At 31.0% G+C, this 18,363-nt stretch overlaps 6 protein-coding genes and 2 pseudogenes across 8 annotated transcripts, besides 2 other annotated features; 4 read left to right on the top strand and 4 right to left on the bottom strand.

The window, feature by feature from the left end:
- Positions 1-3,184: part of a mobile genetic element that runs on past the window's edge.
- On the top strand, positions 1,985-2,497 carry TVAGG3_0527370 (annotated as a pseudogene). Its single transcript has one exon. A coding segment is annotated over exon 1 (513 nt).
- Positions 3,185-3,666: 482 nt separating the features above from the next.
- Positions 3,667-3,939, top strand: TVAGG3_0527350 (uncharacterized protein; the record flags this gene model as incomplete). Its single annotated transcript, XM_051237488.1, has 1 exon — positions 3,667-3,939. The coding sequence occupies one exon, from the start codon at positions 3,667-3,669 to the stop codon at positions 3,937-3,939; it is 273 nt and encodes a 90-aa protein (XP_051095312.1).
- A 1,060-nt stretch (positions 3,940-4,999) lies between these two features.
- On the top strand, positions 5,000-5,292 carry TVAGG3_0527340 (annotated as a pseudogene). The gene has a single exon: positions 5,001-5,292. A coding segment is annotated over exon 1 (292 nt).
- A 79-nt stretch (positions 5,293-5,371) lies between these two features.
- Positions 5,372-11,506: a mobile genetic element.
- Positions 9,371-9,965, bottom strand: TVAGG3_0527330 (uncharacterized protein; the record flags this gene model as incomplete). Its single annotated transcript, XM_051237487.1, has 1 exon — positions 9,371-9,965. A coding segment is annotated over one exon (595 nt), but the record flags the coding sequence as incomplete, so codon positions are not given.
- On the bottom strand, positions 10,081-10,788 carry TVAGG3_0527320 (uncharacterized protein; the record flags this gene model as incomplete). The annotated part of the gene is made up of 1 exon (XM_051237486.1): positions 10,081-10,788. One exon carries the CDS (start codon positions 10,786-10,788, stop codon positions 10,081-10,083), a length of 708 nt encoding a protein of 235 aa, XP_051095310.1.
- A 1,371-nt stretch (positions 11,507-12,877) lies between the features above and the next one.
- Positions 12,878-13,114, bottom strand: TVAGG3_0527300 (N-acetylmuramoyl-l-alanine amidase family; the record flags this gene model as incomplete). The annotated part of the gene is made up of 1 exon (XM_001303386.1): positions 12,878-13,114. One exon carries the CDS (start codon positions 13,112-13,114, stop codon positions 12,878-12,880), a length of 237 nt encoding a protein of 78 aa, XP_001303387.1.
- A 499-nt stretch (positions 13,115-13,613) lies between these two features.
- On the bottom strand, positions 13,614-14,057 carry TVAGG3_0527290 (protein of unknown function, DUF4108 family; the record flags this gene model as incomplete). The annotated part of the gene is made up of 1 exon (XM_051237485.1): positions 13,614-14,057. The coding sequence occupies one exon, from the start codon at positions 14,055-14,057 to the stop codon at positions 13,614-13,616; it is 444 nt and encodes a 147-aa protein (XP_051095309.1).
- Positions 14,058-15,077: 1,020 nt separating this feature from the next.
- Positions 15,078-16,212, top strand: TVAGG3_0527280 (U1 small nuclear ribonucleoprotein C family; the record flags this gene model as incomplete). Its single annotated transcript, XM_001303387.1, has 1 exon — positions 15,170-15,826. One exon carries the CDS (start codon positions 15,170-15,172, stop codon positions 15,824-15,826), a length of 657 nt encoding a protein of 218 aa, XP_001303388.1.
- Positions 16,213-18,363: the final 2,151 nt, after the last annotated feature.

Here is an 18,363-nt window from a genome sequence, read left to right as displayed (position 1 = left end):
TATTTTTGACTTTAATGGTATTAGTCATGATATGAATCTCAAGGTATGAACGAGGAGAGATGAGAGACTTATATGCTTCCCAAATTTCTTCAAAAGGTAATGTTATACCTGACTGTTTCCAAATGAGTTCAATGTCATAACGTGAGAAACCTTGAAAGATAACGAAGTCAGTTATGAGACGTTTTATGTTTAAAGCAAGAAAACGCCATGTTTGCATAAGTATTGCTACAGTTAAGTGGTAATGTCTGACTTTAGTAATGATGTTAGCTAATGGTGAGTCAGGCTTTGACACTAAACCTTTTCCGGCGAAGTCGTCGCAAACGAGCAGAGTATTTGAAGGATACTTTTTGAAGGGGTATTTTGAAAGTTTTGACAGAATGTAGTTTGTAAGTCGTTTCATATCGTAAACTCCTGAGTATTGACGTAAGTGGTGTTTGTCAATAATTCTTTCCATCTCTTCTGAAGTCTTTTGCATTCCTGACTGTATAAATTCAACGATGGCATAATATTTCCTCTTACGTCGAATGTAACGTTGAAGAAATTCAATGAGTTCACTGTCTGGAACTTTAACGACAGAGGCTTGAACTTTTGACATAAATGTTTTCGCTGTTGAGTCCATAGAGTCTGAAGTTGCTGATATAATGATTTGGTCATAATATGAATCTTGACCTAAACGCTCTGTTATGAGTATATGACGAATGAGGTTAAATGTCTTACCTGACCCATCTTTCCACAATAGAAATACACACCATTTGAACAGAATTCATAATCTTTGCTGAAAGGAAGAATGAGAGAAGAGTTAAGTTTGTCTGTAGTTTCATTCATGTCTTCATCTACGTCATGTATTAAATGCTTCATTTTATCTCCATTAAAAATGCAAGTCAGAAATATTCAGAACATAGCACCGAGTCTAACTGACAAGAGTATAAAGATATACTATGAACACGTTATGATGAAACCAACCAAAATTCAAGAAAGTCAGTATACTTATGAATATCCAAGACACTGGGTAGAGTATGTAGGAGGTGAGAAAGATTGAAAATAAGACAAGTTAGAAGTATTCCAGCAGGAAGGACAATATTATTGAAGAACTTTAATGTTTTGAGATATAATTGATGAGACAAAGAAGCAAGATAGTTTTCCTATTGCTGTGTATGTGAACCTAGACACAGGAGATGACATGAAATTTTTAACACAAAGCTTCAAACGGTAGTGAGAGAACAAACTGACTGCGGAAGGACACCCATTACCTTCAGAAGTTACCATAGCGATAATTTTTGAAACAAATGCAATAGATTTTAAAGTCGTCTCTGCAAAGAAGTCAGGTTTTTACATTTAATGAAGCAGATGTATTATTCGAATTGAAAACTTCAAAGCTATTGCATGGTTAGATAATGACGATTGCTTTAAGAAAATATTTAAATTCAGTGACTCAAAGATGTCAATAGATGACCTTCGTGGAATGTTACCATCGACGTTTACAGTAGAAGGTTCAGCAGGATTGCTTACAAGATTGTCAATTGTGGTATTTGGTCTCGTGAGAACATTGTTATAAAATCCAGTATAAGTGAATTTGCTGAAGAATCTATATTATGTCTTTCAAACTACATGTTATTCGCCGCCGAAGCATTATAGTATAACAAACTTTGTCAGTAAGTTTAACATAAGACTTGTCGAACCTTCTTCAATGAAAGATGTTGTGCTACCTAAAGATGGAAAGGATGGACTCATTATTGAGATGATTTTAATTGCATATTAAATGAGCTTGTTCTTGAAGGTCAGTCATGATGAAATAACTGTTGTAGAAGATGTTAGCAATTGTTCAGACATTTTGAAGCGTATAGATGAGATAAGAAAGAAGTTTATGAAGCCGCAACGCGGCGAGGACGAAGTCCATGAGAATGTTTATGTTTCATTGACTTTCTCCAGTAACGAGAACTTTTATGAGATAATATTGAAGAGAGATGATTTTAATATGGGGTAAATGGTAGCTTGGGCAGCTTTAGGCGCAATGGGAACAAAAGCATAGCATTTGGAGCAAAAACACTTGGAGCTTATGACGCAGTAAATAAAATGAGTGAGGAAGAGTTTCGAAGACATTAGATGCAAATAAAGGAAAGATTGGAGGTTGGGTTGCAAAGAAGTTAAGATTAAATAAAATAGGGCTCATAAATAAAGCATCCAATTTGTTGCGACTGAGTCAGAAAATGCTTTAGGAAAGGATGATGAGTTTGCAAAACACGCAAAAGACTTTAATGACCAGATGAAAGGTGAAACAATGCATTTAAATAGATTCGATGGAACTCTTCCTCCACCAGTAGTTCTTCCGTATGGTCCCTATGGAATGTATGGAAACCCTTACGAAAGACCATTTGACCCATTGACTGGTGGAAGTAACTGGTATCATTACGGACGAAGAAGAAAGACAGTCAAGTTGGAGACAGACGTGAAGAAAGCAACTAAAAAGAAACCAAGGAAGAGAGTTATAAAGCAATGAATTCATGAGGTGAAAAAAGAGGTGAGATCTCACCACTTCACCTAAATTTATTTTTGGGCTATGTTTTCATACATGTGAGGGTGGTGATATCATTAATTTTTAAGTTTATTTTTTATTTTATTTGGATGTAAATGACGAAAACTATTGAGATAACAAACTACAACAGTCATGAGTTCAAGAATTTGTTCTTCGTTCCTCGTGAAAATACATTCTATCAGATACGAGGGAGAAAGGGTAAAGTTAGTTTGAGCGTTTATGACAACAAACATAATGGAGATTATAATAAAGCAATAGATACAAACGGTAAGCGTGTTTCATTAGCTTTGTCAAAACTTACTAACATTTATTTTGACAGTGACTTTGACTCTGACGATTGGAGTGACAGCAGCGATACTGAAGAATATGAAATATTGTGTGAAGCACAGCAATGGGAGCGCTGCAAATACTTTTGTAAGTGAGAACATTAATGGGAACGTTAGTGAGAACGTTTATTTTTCATTAGTGAAGTCGTTTGTGAAGTCATTAGTGAAGTCATTTATGTGTCAGATGGTTTTGTAAATATTTAAGGTTAAGTTGGTGTTATGGTTGTGTTGTAAAATATACGTTACCGGTTTCGTAAAGTGTCAAACCGTTAACTTGGGTAAGGTGGAACGCAGTGCCGCCGTACCCAAGATAGGGATACTAACTTACGTTTCATAATAAAATAGTTGATGCGGTAATGAGAACTCTTAGAGATGCGTTAGGGGTTAACGGTCAGATATACTGGGATGGAAATCATGACTCCATCATACAACAGTTAGTATATTATTACAATAATACATGGCATAGAACTATAAACATGAAACCAGTGGAAATGAAAAATGATATTTCAAAAGAATGGGAATATATTAGAAAGCAAATGGAAAGGTTAAATGATGTTAAACGTGAACAAATTAATTCGGGGCTCATGAATTTTAAACAAGGGGATAAAGTTTTGATTCATCTCGATTATGGAAAAACTAATAAATCAATGACAAAAAGAAGACGAAGATTTGACACAATAGCTGAATTTGTTAGATATATTAACGGTAATGTATTAGTTGAAGTTGACAATAAATTAATAGAAATTCCGATTTATTTTATTACTCCATTATATTTAAATAATATTTAATTTTTTTATTTCGTAAGAAATGAGTAACAACGAAGCAGTCAAGAGTCCAGACGATGAATATAAAAAGAAACTAAACAGAATTAAATCAAAAATATGTTATTACAAAAAGAAGCCACAATGTGGTGGGGTTGAAAACGATAAAGAGAGGAAAGAAATAATCGAAAAATTAGAAACTTATCGTTCAATCCTTAAACTGAGTGAAGCAAAAATAAAAGAATTTAATAGAATAAATAAATTGATTGGAAGAGATGAATTTAATAAAGATGAATTTTTAAACTCTATCCAAATTTAATTTTTATTCCTCTTCGACAACATCTCTCTTTCCATCATTACCGCATAACCACATTTTCTCAATTTTAGTGGTTTGTTATTTTTAACATGTTCTTGCATCATTTTTATCATTTCCTCCCTTGTTATGATTCGTGGTAAATTTTTGAGCTTGTGGGGTATTCATTTATGATAAAAATAAAAATTTGTTATCACTTATTTTATCGTGAAGTGACTCAAAGAGTCCGGAGACAAAGTCTCATGTTTTTAGGTTATTCAATAATTAATTATTTTTGAATAACTGGGAAATAAATTTACGTCAAATATGCAATTTATAAAATCTTATGTCGACAGGCTACGTAGCACAGTGGTCTAAGGTGGTGTTATGGAGGGGTCAAGGTCTGTGGTTCGAACCGCGACAGCGCCGTATTTTCTTATTTTCTTTATTTGTCTTGTTTGTCGTGAATAAAAAGTATCATAAAAGTGCTCTATCTTCCACGGGAATAAATAAAAAATTTACTTTATTTCTTCTTTATTTCTTCTTTATTTCTTCTTTATTTCTTTGTTCCCGTGGAAGAAGGGTTTTGCTGTTTTTTCTCAGCCGAAATCAATGATTTTTTCACCTCTTGAATTTTCGTGAATTTCCTTAAGATAGAAAAAATAACGCTAATTTTTATAAAATATTTTTTTATTTTGTATGTAAGAACAGAAATGTCAGTCGAAGCAAAAACATTCACGAACAAATCTAATGGTGAAACATTCACAAAAGGCACTTATAATGGTATTGAAGTCTTACGTAGAGACAAGGATGGTTACATTAATGCAACAAAGATGGCGAGAGAAGCAGGAAAGTTAAACCATTTAAACAGATTTCTCAATAGTGCTAAAATGCAGGAAATTCTTGAGTTTTGGTTGAAAGAATACGGTCGAGCCAAAAGTGGCTCAACCTCAAAACAAGCATTTTATGAGCTTACTAAGGGCGTTATGAATGAATTCAAAGGTATTTACATACATGCTGACCTCGTTCATTTTGTTGCTGAATGGTGCTCTGTAAAGTATGCATTTTATGTCAAAGATATTATGGACTCCATAGACAAGAAAGTTCATGAGAAGTTAGATGAAGAAGAACTCGAAGATACAGTGGAGAATGCTAAACCTTTGTTCGAAGAAGAAGTTGGAAAAATGTGTGAAAAACAATTAGAACATGAACGTGAGATATATTATGGTTATAGAGATTCTCCATACGAACTAGACCAATGGGAACAAGAAGATTTAAAGAGAGAATTAGAGAATATGAACTCGCTAAGATAGCATTTGAAGCTGCAGAAAAAGAAGTTAAAAGTTTGGGGTCGTTTATGTACAAAAATATTGTGAGTAAATGAACTCATGGGCTTCGCCCTTGCCGCTAGCGGCTTATTTTTATTGAATTCACCAAAAATATATTTAGTTCATCATTGAACTCTATACCATGCGAATACAGTCATAAATGGTGGCATGTAATCTTTACTTTGTCCCGTTGTTTGTGTATATCCTGAAACGCGATGTGTATGGTTTCCTTCTCCCTGAGTGTCACTCCAGTAACAATTTATGGCAAATTTAACATCATCTTTAACATCATATCCTTTACCTTTTGTCATTCCTGACCAATCCCAATATCTATGCTTATGCCAACCTGCTTGAGATGTGCTTAAATCTATGTAGTGACTGTGTGCAGGTAAATTTTCACCCGTAATTGTTTTACTTCCCCCTGTTTCCTTTGAAGAGTTTGCACAATACAAAAACCTGTCGACTATTTGTTCCCATGCACCAACACCAAACATTGCTTGAGGACCTCTCACATCCATAGATGTATAAATAGAACCTACTGGGTTCATTAAATCAAACATATGAGATATTATAGGATTGTCTCTTTTGAACTTAAAATATAGTGTAACTATTTCGGGTTTCTTCTGGTTTGTGTCAGAATATTTTTTATAATATAATCTTATGTTTTCAGGGTAGGTAAAGTCTTGACTTAAATATTTATTTCTGTCATCTTCATAATAGTATACTATTCTCGTTTTTTCTATTGCATTATATCTTTTATATCTATAATAATCTAAATATAATGTTTGCTTTTTTGGGTCTACACGTGCGTCAACACCATAGTCATAATAATACGGTGCTGGAGCTACGTTAGACAATGTCATATCCGTCATTTCATAAACTCTTAAATATTTCTTTTGTTCGTCTCCATATAAGTTTAAGTAGCAGTTGTTGTCTAATGGAACTTTAACTTGTGTGCCATTATTCTTTATATAGCCTACATACATTTCATTGTTATTTTTCGGAATGAGTTTATACCGTATACCATTTCTTAAGGACTGTACAAACTCCCATCTAAAATATTTGTTTTCTTCATTGACAGAAAAGTCGCCAACAATAGTTTCAATATTTTTTGTTCCAACTAAACTTTGGTATATTTCGTTAACAAATGATATATCTGCTTTCTTTGCTAACTCATCGTTAACAAATGATATATCTGCTTTCTTTGCTAACTCATCGTTAACATATTCCTTATCTGCTTTCTTTGCTAACTCATCGTTAACATATTCCTTATCTGCTTTCTTTGCTAACTCATCGTTAACAAATGATATATCTGCTTTAAGGTCTAAACATTCTGAAACCCATCCTGTATCAGCTTTAGTTTTAAGAATCTTCGATGTCCGTTCATGATACCATTCAACCCTTTCTATAATTTCATTATCTTTTTCATTAACATATTCCTTATCTGCTTTCTTTGCTAACTCATCGTTAACATATTCCTTATCTGCTTTCTTTGCTAACTCATCGTTAACATATTCCTTATCTGCTTTCTTTGCTAACTCATCGTTAACATATTCCTTATCTGCTTTCTTCATTATGTCATTTAGGAAACCTTTTATGAATTCCTCATTTAAATTAAATCTTCCAATCTTCAAAACTTTAGGAAATGCATTTAATGCGTAATATCTTTGTTCTTCTGGTGGAATTGATGTTATATCATCCGTTATTCCTTTAATTTTTGAATTCATAAATAAAATTTCTTTTATATTTGATATCACTGCACCACCTTTGCAAACGAATTCGAAATGGTCATTTTTCAATACTATCTCCAAATCTCCATATTTCAACATTTGCGTTTGTTCTGCCGTCTTTGAATTATATGCATATATGGCGTATGTAATGGTCTGTGGTTGCTGTTGTTTAATCATTTATTACGATTTAAAAATAAATATTTAATCTGTTATCTCATCAGCTATTTTTTCTATTTGAAATTGCCATAATATTTCATTCATAAATTCTAAATCACAATCAAATAGGTCAGTTATTCTAAATTTAATATTTGATAAATCTTTTGAATGAAGAATAAATGAATTCCCGGATAATTGAAACGGATATGATAAAGAAAATATGTTTAAGTTGATGGATAAAATGTTTTGTATTGATGGGTAAGAGTTAGGGTCTAATGTTTGATGTGAAAATCTCATTGGGGTATTAACTTTATCACATTTGATTAAAATGAAATTAGAACCAGTGTCAGAATACAAAACATCCCCAACATCTTTTTCAAAATTTAATATCCCCAACAATGAACGAAGACGAGGAGTACAAAATTTAATTTTCAGCGGAAATTTAATAAGGTTATTTATTTCATCAAGTTCAAAAAGTTTATCAGGTTTTGATTTAAAATTTTCTTCATACCATACGATAAATGATTCATTTAAATAACTTAAAATCATGTTAATATCCCATTTCGTTATCACATTATTTATATACATATCATACGTTTTTAGGTCTACGACCCCGCCGCTATGCGGCTCATGGTCATCTTTAATAAATGATATATAATCTGAAGGGTCTAAAAGAATGGGATTAAATTTACCACTCACAGAAACGAGAGTAACATTATAAATTCCGCTAACTGTTAAATTTAATTCACAGTTATTATTCGAAATAATATTGATAATTGACATTTTTTTATTACGATTAAAAATATGGTAAAGCGTTATTTTCCAGTGATAAATAAAACTAGAATAAGATTACCTCAAGAATTCATAAATTCAACGAATAAGAAATTCATTCATGTTATAAATTTTAGTGTTTTCAGAAAATATGAGTCGATGTCATATTCATCATCAGGTTATATTTCACTTCATTCAAATTTAGTTCAATCAAACCCATATAATGACCATTTCATAAGATTTTCAGATGGTATTAAAAATGTAATTGATAGATTAAAATATGAACAGATTGACAATATCGAATTTTTGGAATTTTGGTTTAAATATCCCGATGGAAAAAAGATTGAAGTTAAAGATAAAGCTGATACTATAACAAAAACAATTACAATGACCGATCCGGATAGTGGGGAACAAAAAGAAATAAAACAAACGATAGAAACTGGTGAAAGGTCAATTATTATCGATTATGATTCAAAGGATTATTATTCGATAATGTTAATGCTTGAATATTAAATAGCCTTAACAAAGAATTTTTCAAGTGATATTTTATATTCATCAACTATTTTATTATAAATATCATTATATGTTAAATGAAGTTCAGTTGTTGTTCCGTTCTTTGATATCTTAATTGTGCTAATATCCTTTATAGGATTTATTTTTGCAACTGTTCCGCAGCATGAAACCTCATCATCTATGAAAAATTGAATCTTCACGTCTGAATCTTGAACATCACAAAGAATGGCGATAATGTGAATTAATGATTCATAAGGTAAAATAATTAAACCGGATTGGTCAATTAAATTTATTATTGAATCATAATTATCAGTTATGATATCACGGTAAATTTTCATTAATTCAGAATTAATGTCTATTTTATATGGCGCATTGCGACTGTAATCGTAGATTCCTGGGTTTCGATGTTTGATGAAAGAGGTGGGGGTATGTTGGATAAGTGGGAATTTCAACGGGTTCTTTACCAGGTTCAGATAAAATGATTGGGTCTCCATTCTCACGGTTTTCTTCATTCTCCTCATTCTTCGGTAAGTCACGAGTTAATAAATTTGGTTGAGTTGCTGACCTTGTTAATTCAGGACTAACATTAACTTTAACATTTTTGAATAATTCGTGATTTATCATCATTTACGTTATAACCAACCGTAATCTCTGCTTTTGCGTTAGTGTTCTTTTGACTAGTGAAACGTCTTCTCATTTATATTCGAATAAAAAAATATATTTAAACTTTTATTTTGCTGGAACTTTTGAATCTATTATTTCCTGTATTTGTTCATGAAGTTGATTTTTTAGCATTTTCATCGAAATTAATAGACCGAATATATTCATTAATTGCATTCTTATAATCATCTGATTTCTCAAATTTTCTTTTATCTGATTCCTTAACTAAATCATAAGTTAAACCTCGTTGCTGATATAATGGTTTCTTAATTAAATCTTTGAATGCTTGAGATAAAGCACCTGATGCAATTCTTGCTACTATAATTGGTTGGAATTGCTGTTTAAGTTCATCTTTAACATTTGCGAAAACTGGATCGAATAAAGCAACTTTAAAGAATTTCTTAGCTGGAATTTCAGGTCTTAAATTTGCATATTGACCATCAAACTGGTTAGAATATCGTGGTAATCCATCCGGTCCCTCTTCAATAGCATTTAATTCTTCATTGAAGTAAGAATATGGATTATGACGGTATGAATTAATTGGACCATTTTCACCTTCTCCAATGTATTGTTTAACAGCTTTTCCATTTTCATCAAATTGCATAGGATAATGTTCATTATATGCTTTACGTTTAGGATAATCCGTCATTGTTAATTTATACCCATTTATGACTTTAATATTTCCTTGACCATCAGTAACGAAAACTTCATTTATACCATCAGGTTTTCCATTTGGACCCGTAATGTCTGCTTCGTGTGCTTCCCAATTTGGACCATGACGTTTGGCATATGCTTGAGCTTCTGGTAATGTTAAAACGTTTCTCATTTGTTTAACATCCTTTTGAAGACCGGCAACAATATGAACTAATTCTTTCATTCCATCAGGAACTTTCATAGTTCTATTATATGCACCCCTTTTGTTTGTCCCTTGTTTTAATGGAACCTGTAGAAGATTTACCATTTCTGTCATGTTTAATTATAAATAAAAAATAAAAATTAATTATAAAAAGTTATTCGAATTTAATGGAACCTTTATTTAAATCAACTATTATTTTTCCATGTTCTCCTAATTGTTGATATTGTGTGTAAAGTTCATTAATGCTCATTGGTAAATTCACTTGATAAAGCATAACGTTCAACTGTTGACGACTAAACCCACTGAAAATGAAAAGGGTTGATAGATTTGATTTAATGTTTGTGCTTAATGCTTTGAAGTATTGAACAGCCATGAAGAATGAACATTGAATATGTCGACATTGAGTTAATAACTGATTAAAATATGATTTCTCATTTGTTATTAGTTTTGATTTCACGGCATCATCTAGAAAAATTAGTGAATGCAAAAATTCTTTATCAAAATTTGAAATAGAAAGTGTTTCAAATAATTCATCCCGTTGTTTATCAATAATTTTATCCTCTAATCCTTGCTTCTTGATTGTATTATATAATTCTTTATACATTACAAAGTTTTTTAAATAATCTTCTGCTTCTTCTTGTGATAAATAAATAATTGGAATTTTGATTAAATGCTTTAAAGATTCAAATGTATCATCTGAAGGTGAACCTGAACGGTTGATATAAATTAACACATGTGAATAGGGTGAAGTGTTAGCAATAATGATAATTTGTTTTAATATCGTTAATGTTTTACCTTTATTTTGTTTACCAATTGCTGCAGTGATTGAATTTAAGTAACATTCAGAATATGGAATTTTCATTAATTTTTCCTTAGATAGAGCATTTCTATTATCACTCAATGCTTCATTAATCATATCATCTACGTATGTATTATTACTCCTGCTAATTCTTCATAAGGGGTGGATGAATTTAAATCCATTTAATCAAAAATAAATTTATAATTTTATACATTTCTATTCATCAATATTTCATCATATGAACTTCTATACTGTGGTGGTGTACCTGTTGGATGATATTTCAAACCTTCATCCGGTGTCCATGTCCAATACGTAGTCCTAGTAAACCAAACCTGAGGAGGATTTGTCACCTTTGAACAGTAAGTGTCATTTACACCCTGAATGATTGGATAAGCTTTCACTTGTACTGTAACTTGTGAGTTGAAAGTTTCTAATCCATCAAAGAAATACCCGCTCCATCACGTTGAACTGGAATAGTGCATAAGAATGAAGTTTGGTCTTTCCATGTTCTAGCTAATGGTGTGCCATCATCATCATTCAGTGGTCTAGTTAATGAGTCCTCGTATTCTTCCGTGCATTCATTCACTCCATCTAAATCAGAAGCTTGAAGCATACGTGTAAAGAATATGTCGCCCACTGTGGTCATCGCTTGATCGGGGAAGTTTCTGGAATCTATAGTGACCTGAAGACCTCGAAGCATTGGATTTTCTAAAACTGTTCTTTGCATTGCATTCTTCGGAAATGCTAACACAACATCTGTAACATTATGAAGAGCGTATGAGAAATCTGAGCTGATACCTTCAGGAGTGATGCAACCTCCATTTAGTGAACGAACGTCAATATGTTGAGCTGGAATCATGAATGGATCTTCCTTACTAAATAAACGTGGTATTGCTTTAACTGATTCTTCAATTAAACCGTATCCTGGTGTAATGCATTTATCCTCTAAAACCTCCATCTTTGTGCATGAAATAATAACGTCTTCAACTGTTGCGTCAGCAGATGTAGTGGCTAAGCTTGTAATTAATTTGGCAGGAAGTCCGATTTGTTGGAATTTGCGATCATATTTATAAACATGATTCATAATCTTTTCATAATTTTCATCAGTTATCTTTTCATAAACGTAATTTTGTAAATCAGCAACTCTTAACGGGTCAACCTGACAAAATACTAAAGTATCCCTGAAAACATAATATTTAAGAATGATTTCACCAAATGATTTAGGATAATCATCGAACGCCTGAAATGCTAACAAATCATTTACCGGAATAATCATATCAAAAGTGATATCAACTTCTTCATTTGCTTTCTTGAAAACTTCTGAAGGGTCAATATATTTACCACATACTGAGTTATCATATTTTTGAACATTATTATATAACGAATGAACAAACTTTTTAACTTTCCTTTCTGATTTTGGTTTATATGTTGCAAATGCGAAAGATTCACGGGCGCAATCCATCTGAAGATAACCGGCATCACCTCTTTCGGTTTCTACTTCTAATTGTTTAAAGCTTTGATTTGATGATTTGTAACCAACGAATAAACGCATGCATTTAAAAGCGGCATCACATGTGAAAGCTTTATTTGAAACTAGAGTTGCTTTAACTTTGCGTTTAATATATGTGTCACCTAATTGGTTCACATCATGAGCCGGATTTGTAATTCTTAAATGAGTTTGTTTATCATCAAAATATGGAGCATCAGAGTCATAGCATGAACTTTCAAGTTCTCTATAATATCTTCTTCCATCATTCTTTGCGAATATTTCATTTATCTTTTCGAATGAATGAAACACATTTCCATTAATCGGTTTAGTGTTTGGCACCAAATAGTTAGTCGTCATTTATTAATAAATAAAAAATCAAAATTAAAAGATGAAAATGAATTTTTAATTTTAATGAAATAATCAACTATGGCTGCAGGTATATTTAAGAAACTGTGGGATAAAGTAAAAAGAGGAGCGCATAAAGTTTGGGAAACATTGAAGAAGGGAGCAAATTGGATATTTAAGAATAAAGAAGCAATTAGTGACATTGCTGAATCAATAACACCTAATGTTCCGGTAAGGGAAGTATTAAATAAAGGAGAAAAAGTTTATCAAAGACTACAACCGATACTAAGATAAAAATAATATTTATTTATTTTTCCACTAACCACCTCCTATTTTATTAAGTATTCCTTCAGCAATTCCACCAATTGCGTTACCTGCTTGTGCTCCCATCGCCGGATTACCTGCTTTAGTACCTAATACTCCACCTATGATAGTTCCTGCCGTTTTCGCTACTGGTGCCAAAAAGTTTGCAACGGGTTTAATAATCTTTTGATGAACCCAACTTGCAGCTTTCTTAATTCCTTCCCATAATTTTTTAAAGAATCCTGCCGCCATCTCTGATTTAATATTAATTAAAAAATATATTTCATCACTTATATTCTAATTTTTTATTTAATGATAAATGAAACCGATTTTAAAAATAAATGAAACAAAGGAGAAGAAATAAATGAAAGTGAAAATGTTCAACAAAAAATAAACGTTGTTAAACCAATTACTGAAATAAAAATTTTTTCATCTGTTGAAGAATTTAATGATTATTATGCTAATAATAAAAAATTATTTGAAGAATTGACAACGTGTAAATTGAATAAAATGTTTAAAGTTGAGGACAGAGTCCAAGACCCGGAGGGTCATGGATTCAAAATTTCAAAAATAAAAGGAGTGGTTAGTTTGAAATCTATTCCTCAATCAAGAATCACCTCATTAATGAAAATAGATGATTTAACAAAAAGAATAGAAATTATTGAAGAGCGAATAAATCAAATTATTGATTTCATAAATCATGACTCGTTGAGCCCGGGTCCTTAAAGTCCAAGGCACAAAGTGCCCAGGGCTAAAGCCCATCACTGAGTTCAAGGTTATATTCATCAAATATTTCATTATTAAATGCAACTTCTGCTGGTTTATTTATTTTTTCAATACGATCATTTGAAAGTCTATCGTTTAATTTTTTCTGAAGTTTTTCATTTTCTAGTTCTGAAACTTTATTTGGATGATATTTAAACCCGTTAAATTCTTTTTCCTCAGTTTTGATCATTAATTTACAAAGAACTTTTGTGGTTGGAATTCGTTTAAACCATTTATCATTAATATTTGTTATAAATTCAATATCTGGAATTAATTCCCAAATTTTTGCATTTTCAATTAATTTATTATCAAATGCAAAAGCAATAGGTTTAATATTAAACTTACCTTTATAATATATACTTTCTACATAATCATCGAAATAAACATCTACTTGTTTAACATTTTCAAGAATTGGTGAAAGAACATCCATTAATTGATTGACGGTTACGAATCTTGATCCACTCATTTATCATTAAATAAAAAAATAAATTATTCAAAAAATGTAAGACATGAATTTTTAAAGTTTATTTTTTATTCATGAAAATAATTATTTCTAATTTCTTTTACTCTCTCATACATACTAGATTTGAAGAATTCGGAACTTTTACCATAATCTCCTAAATGTTTTCTTATCCCCAACGTGTGCCAGTTATTATATGAAACTGAATAAACTTTATCTTTATCTTTACACCTTTCATCACTTCCAATATATTTATATCTCAGTTTTGATTTAGCATTTTCATATTCATTAACGTTTAATAATTCACAGTCTTCCTTTTTAAATTGATGTTTAAGATATTCAGGATTTAATACTCTACGTTTATATGCTCCTAACTTAGTTCTAAAGGTTTTTCTACAAAATTTAGGAATTCCATCCTCTTTAATGTCATCAATGATTTCCATTTCATTATTTTCAATTTCTTCTTCTCGTTTATGAGGTCTTTGATTATGACTCCATTGATTCCATGAAATTAAATATTCATTATCATTATATTTATACCTCATTAGCTTATTTTGGCTTTCATATTCATTTAATAATTCACAATCTTCATTTTTAAATTGAAGTTTAACCCATTCAGGATTTAAACAATGTTTAATTAATCGCGGAATATCTGACATCATCTATATATAGCTTCTTTTATAAAAGATAAAAAAATAAATTATTTTAAAATTAATGTTAATTTTTTTAATGATTTATAAATAAATATATTTTAATGCATCGTCTATATATAGATGTAACAAAAAAAGTCACACAACCCGCACTCATATACTACTTAGGTATAAATTTTTTTTATCCCTAAACAAAACACATTTCTTCTAACTTTTTAAAGTTTTTTTAAAAGATTTTCAATGAATTGTATCATTTTGTAAAAAATTTGATAAAATATTGATGAAATTATTAAAATGAAACCAATTTTTCAATATTACCAGGTAGTTTTTAATATATAGAGAAATATTATTTATGATGACTTTACACAATTCTCTTTCTGCTTTGAGATAATGGAGATGGAAAGTTAAAAATCATGTAAAAAAGTGACAAAAATGGGGAGAAAAAGATGCTACTGCCCATATTGCGATGTTTATTTAGTACATAACAGCTTAAGATCGCGAAGAGACCATCTAAATGGATTTAAGCATTTAGCTGCAGTTTCTATTTATTATCACAGATTTATTCCTGAAGTTTTCAAAAATGGAGGATTTTCAACAAATGAAACAGAAGATACATCAGGTTTACCAAACACACCACAGCCAAAGGGATTACCAAAACCAAATCCAACAAATTCAATCTCACCATTACCTATTCCTCCTGTTATGCCGAAGCCAGTTATATCTTCAACACTTCCTCCAATCCCTCCACCAGTACCACGCCCTTCTGGACCACCTACTCTCCCAACTATTCCTCCATCTTTACCAAAGCCTGTTGGACCTCCTTCAATTCCAAAACCTGTAGGACCACCTACAATACCAAAGCCAATTGGGCCGCCCTCCATTCCAAAACAAGTTGGTCCTCCATCAATACCAAAACCGATCGGTCCGCCTTCTGTTTCAAAGCAGATCGGTCCACAACCTGTCCAAAAACCTATTGGACCGCCTTCAATTCAAAAACCAATAGGTCCTCCTTCAATTCAACGCCCTATAGGTCCGCCATCTCCTGCTTCTGTACAAGAACCAAATCGAGATGATTCCGCAACAAAATGATAGTATTTGTTTAGACTTTTTCAAAGAATAATATAATCTTTTTTTTGATTTTATATAGGATGCAACCGTAATCTATACAGAAAGATCAGAAGAATACATATTTTTATTATTTTACTATGTTATTTTTATTTTCGTCATTATTTTAATTATATATTAATAAATTGTTTTGATTTTATGCCGCTGTATACTTAATTGTAGTTGCTGAAGAAGTAGTAGTTGTATCATATTGACCTTTGCCAAAGAAACTGTTTTTACATTTGACAACTAATTGGGAATATAATTTATGCCCATCTGATGAGTCATGCTTAATAATACTTGTAGTCATCGGATCTATCGCAATATCAGCATCATACGTTTCTGTGATAGAATACCTATTTCGAACAAGGCATTCTCCCATAAAATTCTTAAAAAAGTATGTATAATAATTTCATTTTAAAAAGAATTGTTACTAAATGTAATTTATATTTTCATATTGAAAAATCAAAATTACTAACTTTTTGTTTTGAAAGGCATTTCAATAAAGCCTCATACTCCTCTATGAAAATGTTTCAACAATAGCTAATTGATAATCTAAATATTATTCATAAAATTTAGAAATCATATTTTGAATACAATGTCATACGGGCGTATTTGCACCCTTAAAAATAGGAAAATTTTTCAAAAAATTGACATTTTGAGAAAATATTTTCCATTTTTTACCCTCTACAAGCAATTTTTAATTTCGTATATGGATTGTACTACTCATGGAGGGCACCACGATTCATAAAATGGTTCAACAAAAACAACAAACGAAACATTAAACTTCTAGAAAAATCCGACTTTTACAAGGTTGATTTTACTGATCCATTTGAATATGACAACCCAACTATCTCGATCTCCATTCCAGAATATGTAATAAAATATTTACGAGAAATTGAAATACCAAAAGAAAACACATATAAAAATATTGATTTAATTTGCATATCTAGTTTTGTTCCATTTACACGAGGAGTTGATCTCAATGAACAAGATTTTGAATTCATTGCTAGGCAAGCAATTGATGCTTTACTTTTTGAATATGATCATCCTTTGCGTCTTTACACGACAAATACGGCTAGTGGGTTCAGCTTTGTTCTCCAAAACATAATCTTAAAATTTCTCAAAAACCAAAAAGCGCCAGAAGAAGTTATTGATTGTTTAACAGATTTCTCTAAGGCAATTCAATTCACAGATGACTTCGGTGTCTCTTTCATTCGTCCCGACATGACGAGATGCTTTATCTATGGAACCAACTTCAGAGATCTTGATAAACAAAATTCACTTCGAGATTACTTAGAATGCCTCAAAGAATCAGAAATACAACTTTCCCCAATGAACACTGATCCAAAATGTATTTCGTAATTTCTTAAACATGTTCTTATTTTTTATTTTTTTTTAATTTCTTTATTAATATTTATTATAGGTAACATCAATATAAATAGTCTATTTAAAATATAATTGTTCCACATATGCAAAGACATAAAAGTCGATGGTATAAGTATCAATAGCTTAGATTATAACAGATCTCTATCAAAATTTTGTCTGAATAATAAATTCAAGTCAATCATAATTATCAAATACACGTTTTTGATCATTTGGATTTATTTGTAGCAATGATTAAGTAATAAATGTATAAAAAAAATATTGTAATTTGCACGTTCATAGATTGCGGCTTGTTCAATTTGTTATATTAAATTATTGGATAAGTACCTGATCTAAGTACATACTTACAGGGTCTACACATTGATATTGTGTTTTATTTACTCAGAGCAGGAAAAGCTCTTATTTTCTATGCCAGAATCTTTTAAAATCGGTATTTATATATAATGTGACACTTCGTGTTATTTTCAGCTTAAAATATTTAAATAATGTCAAAATATATAAAAATTTAGGAAAAAATGGAATAATAAAAAAGTTAAATGCAACAAAAATCGCTGTTTGGCCTATTTTAGAAATATCTTCAAATGACTTTAGATCCAACTCGCGATTTTCAAGGAAATTTCACCGCAGTGAAGTAGAGAAATCTCTCGTAGTAGGTTCACAAGGCTTCTGTGAATTCCGGAGAAATATTTGGGCTAGCAACTAAATTAAAATCGATTCCTGTTTGCATGCCTGATTGATGGTTTAGGCGAATTATTATAAAACAATCCTGCATAATATCTGACAAATAAGCCGTGTTGAATGAAGTCTGCTCGTCCGAAGAAAAGAATGGCAACCGATATCTAAATTGAGACAGAGTCTTAAACAGTAAGCATCTAAGATCCCCAAGCCGGTATTTAAAATAGATCCATGCTTTTTTTATTATTTTTACTAAAATAATGTTATAAGGTAGTCACAAAATCTAAGTAGTGAGGCTCTCAAAAATTGAACCGTACTCCATACAAAATTTGTGTATCCTCACTACTTAGATTTTGTGGCCTTCAATTGAGAGGTTAGTTTTGATAGAGCACGTTATAAAATTAAAAGGGAAAAATAAATAAAATTTAAACATTTAATTATATATAATGTAAGGAGTGTAA

This window comes from Trichomonas vaginalis, chromosome II (assembly GCF_026262505.1).
Source record: "Trichomonas vaginalis G3 chromosome II, whole genome shotgun sequence".
Lineage (NCBI taxonomy): Eukaryota > Parabasalia > Trichomonadida > Trichomonadidae > Trichomonas > Trichomonas vaginalis.
The sequence above is the reverse complement of the archived record's forward strand: the minus strand, read 5'-3'. Positions and strand labels throughout refer to the sequence as shown.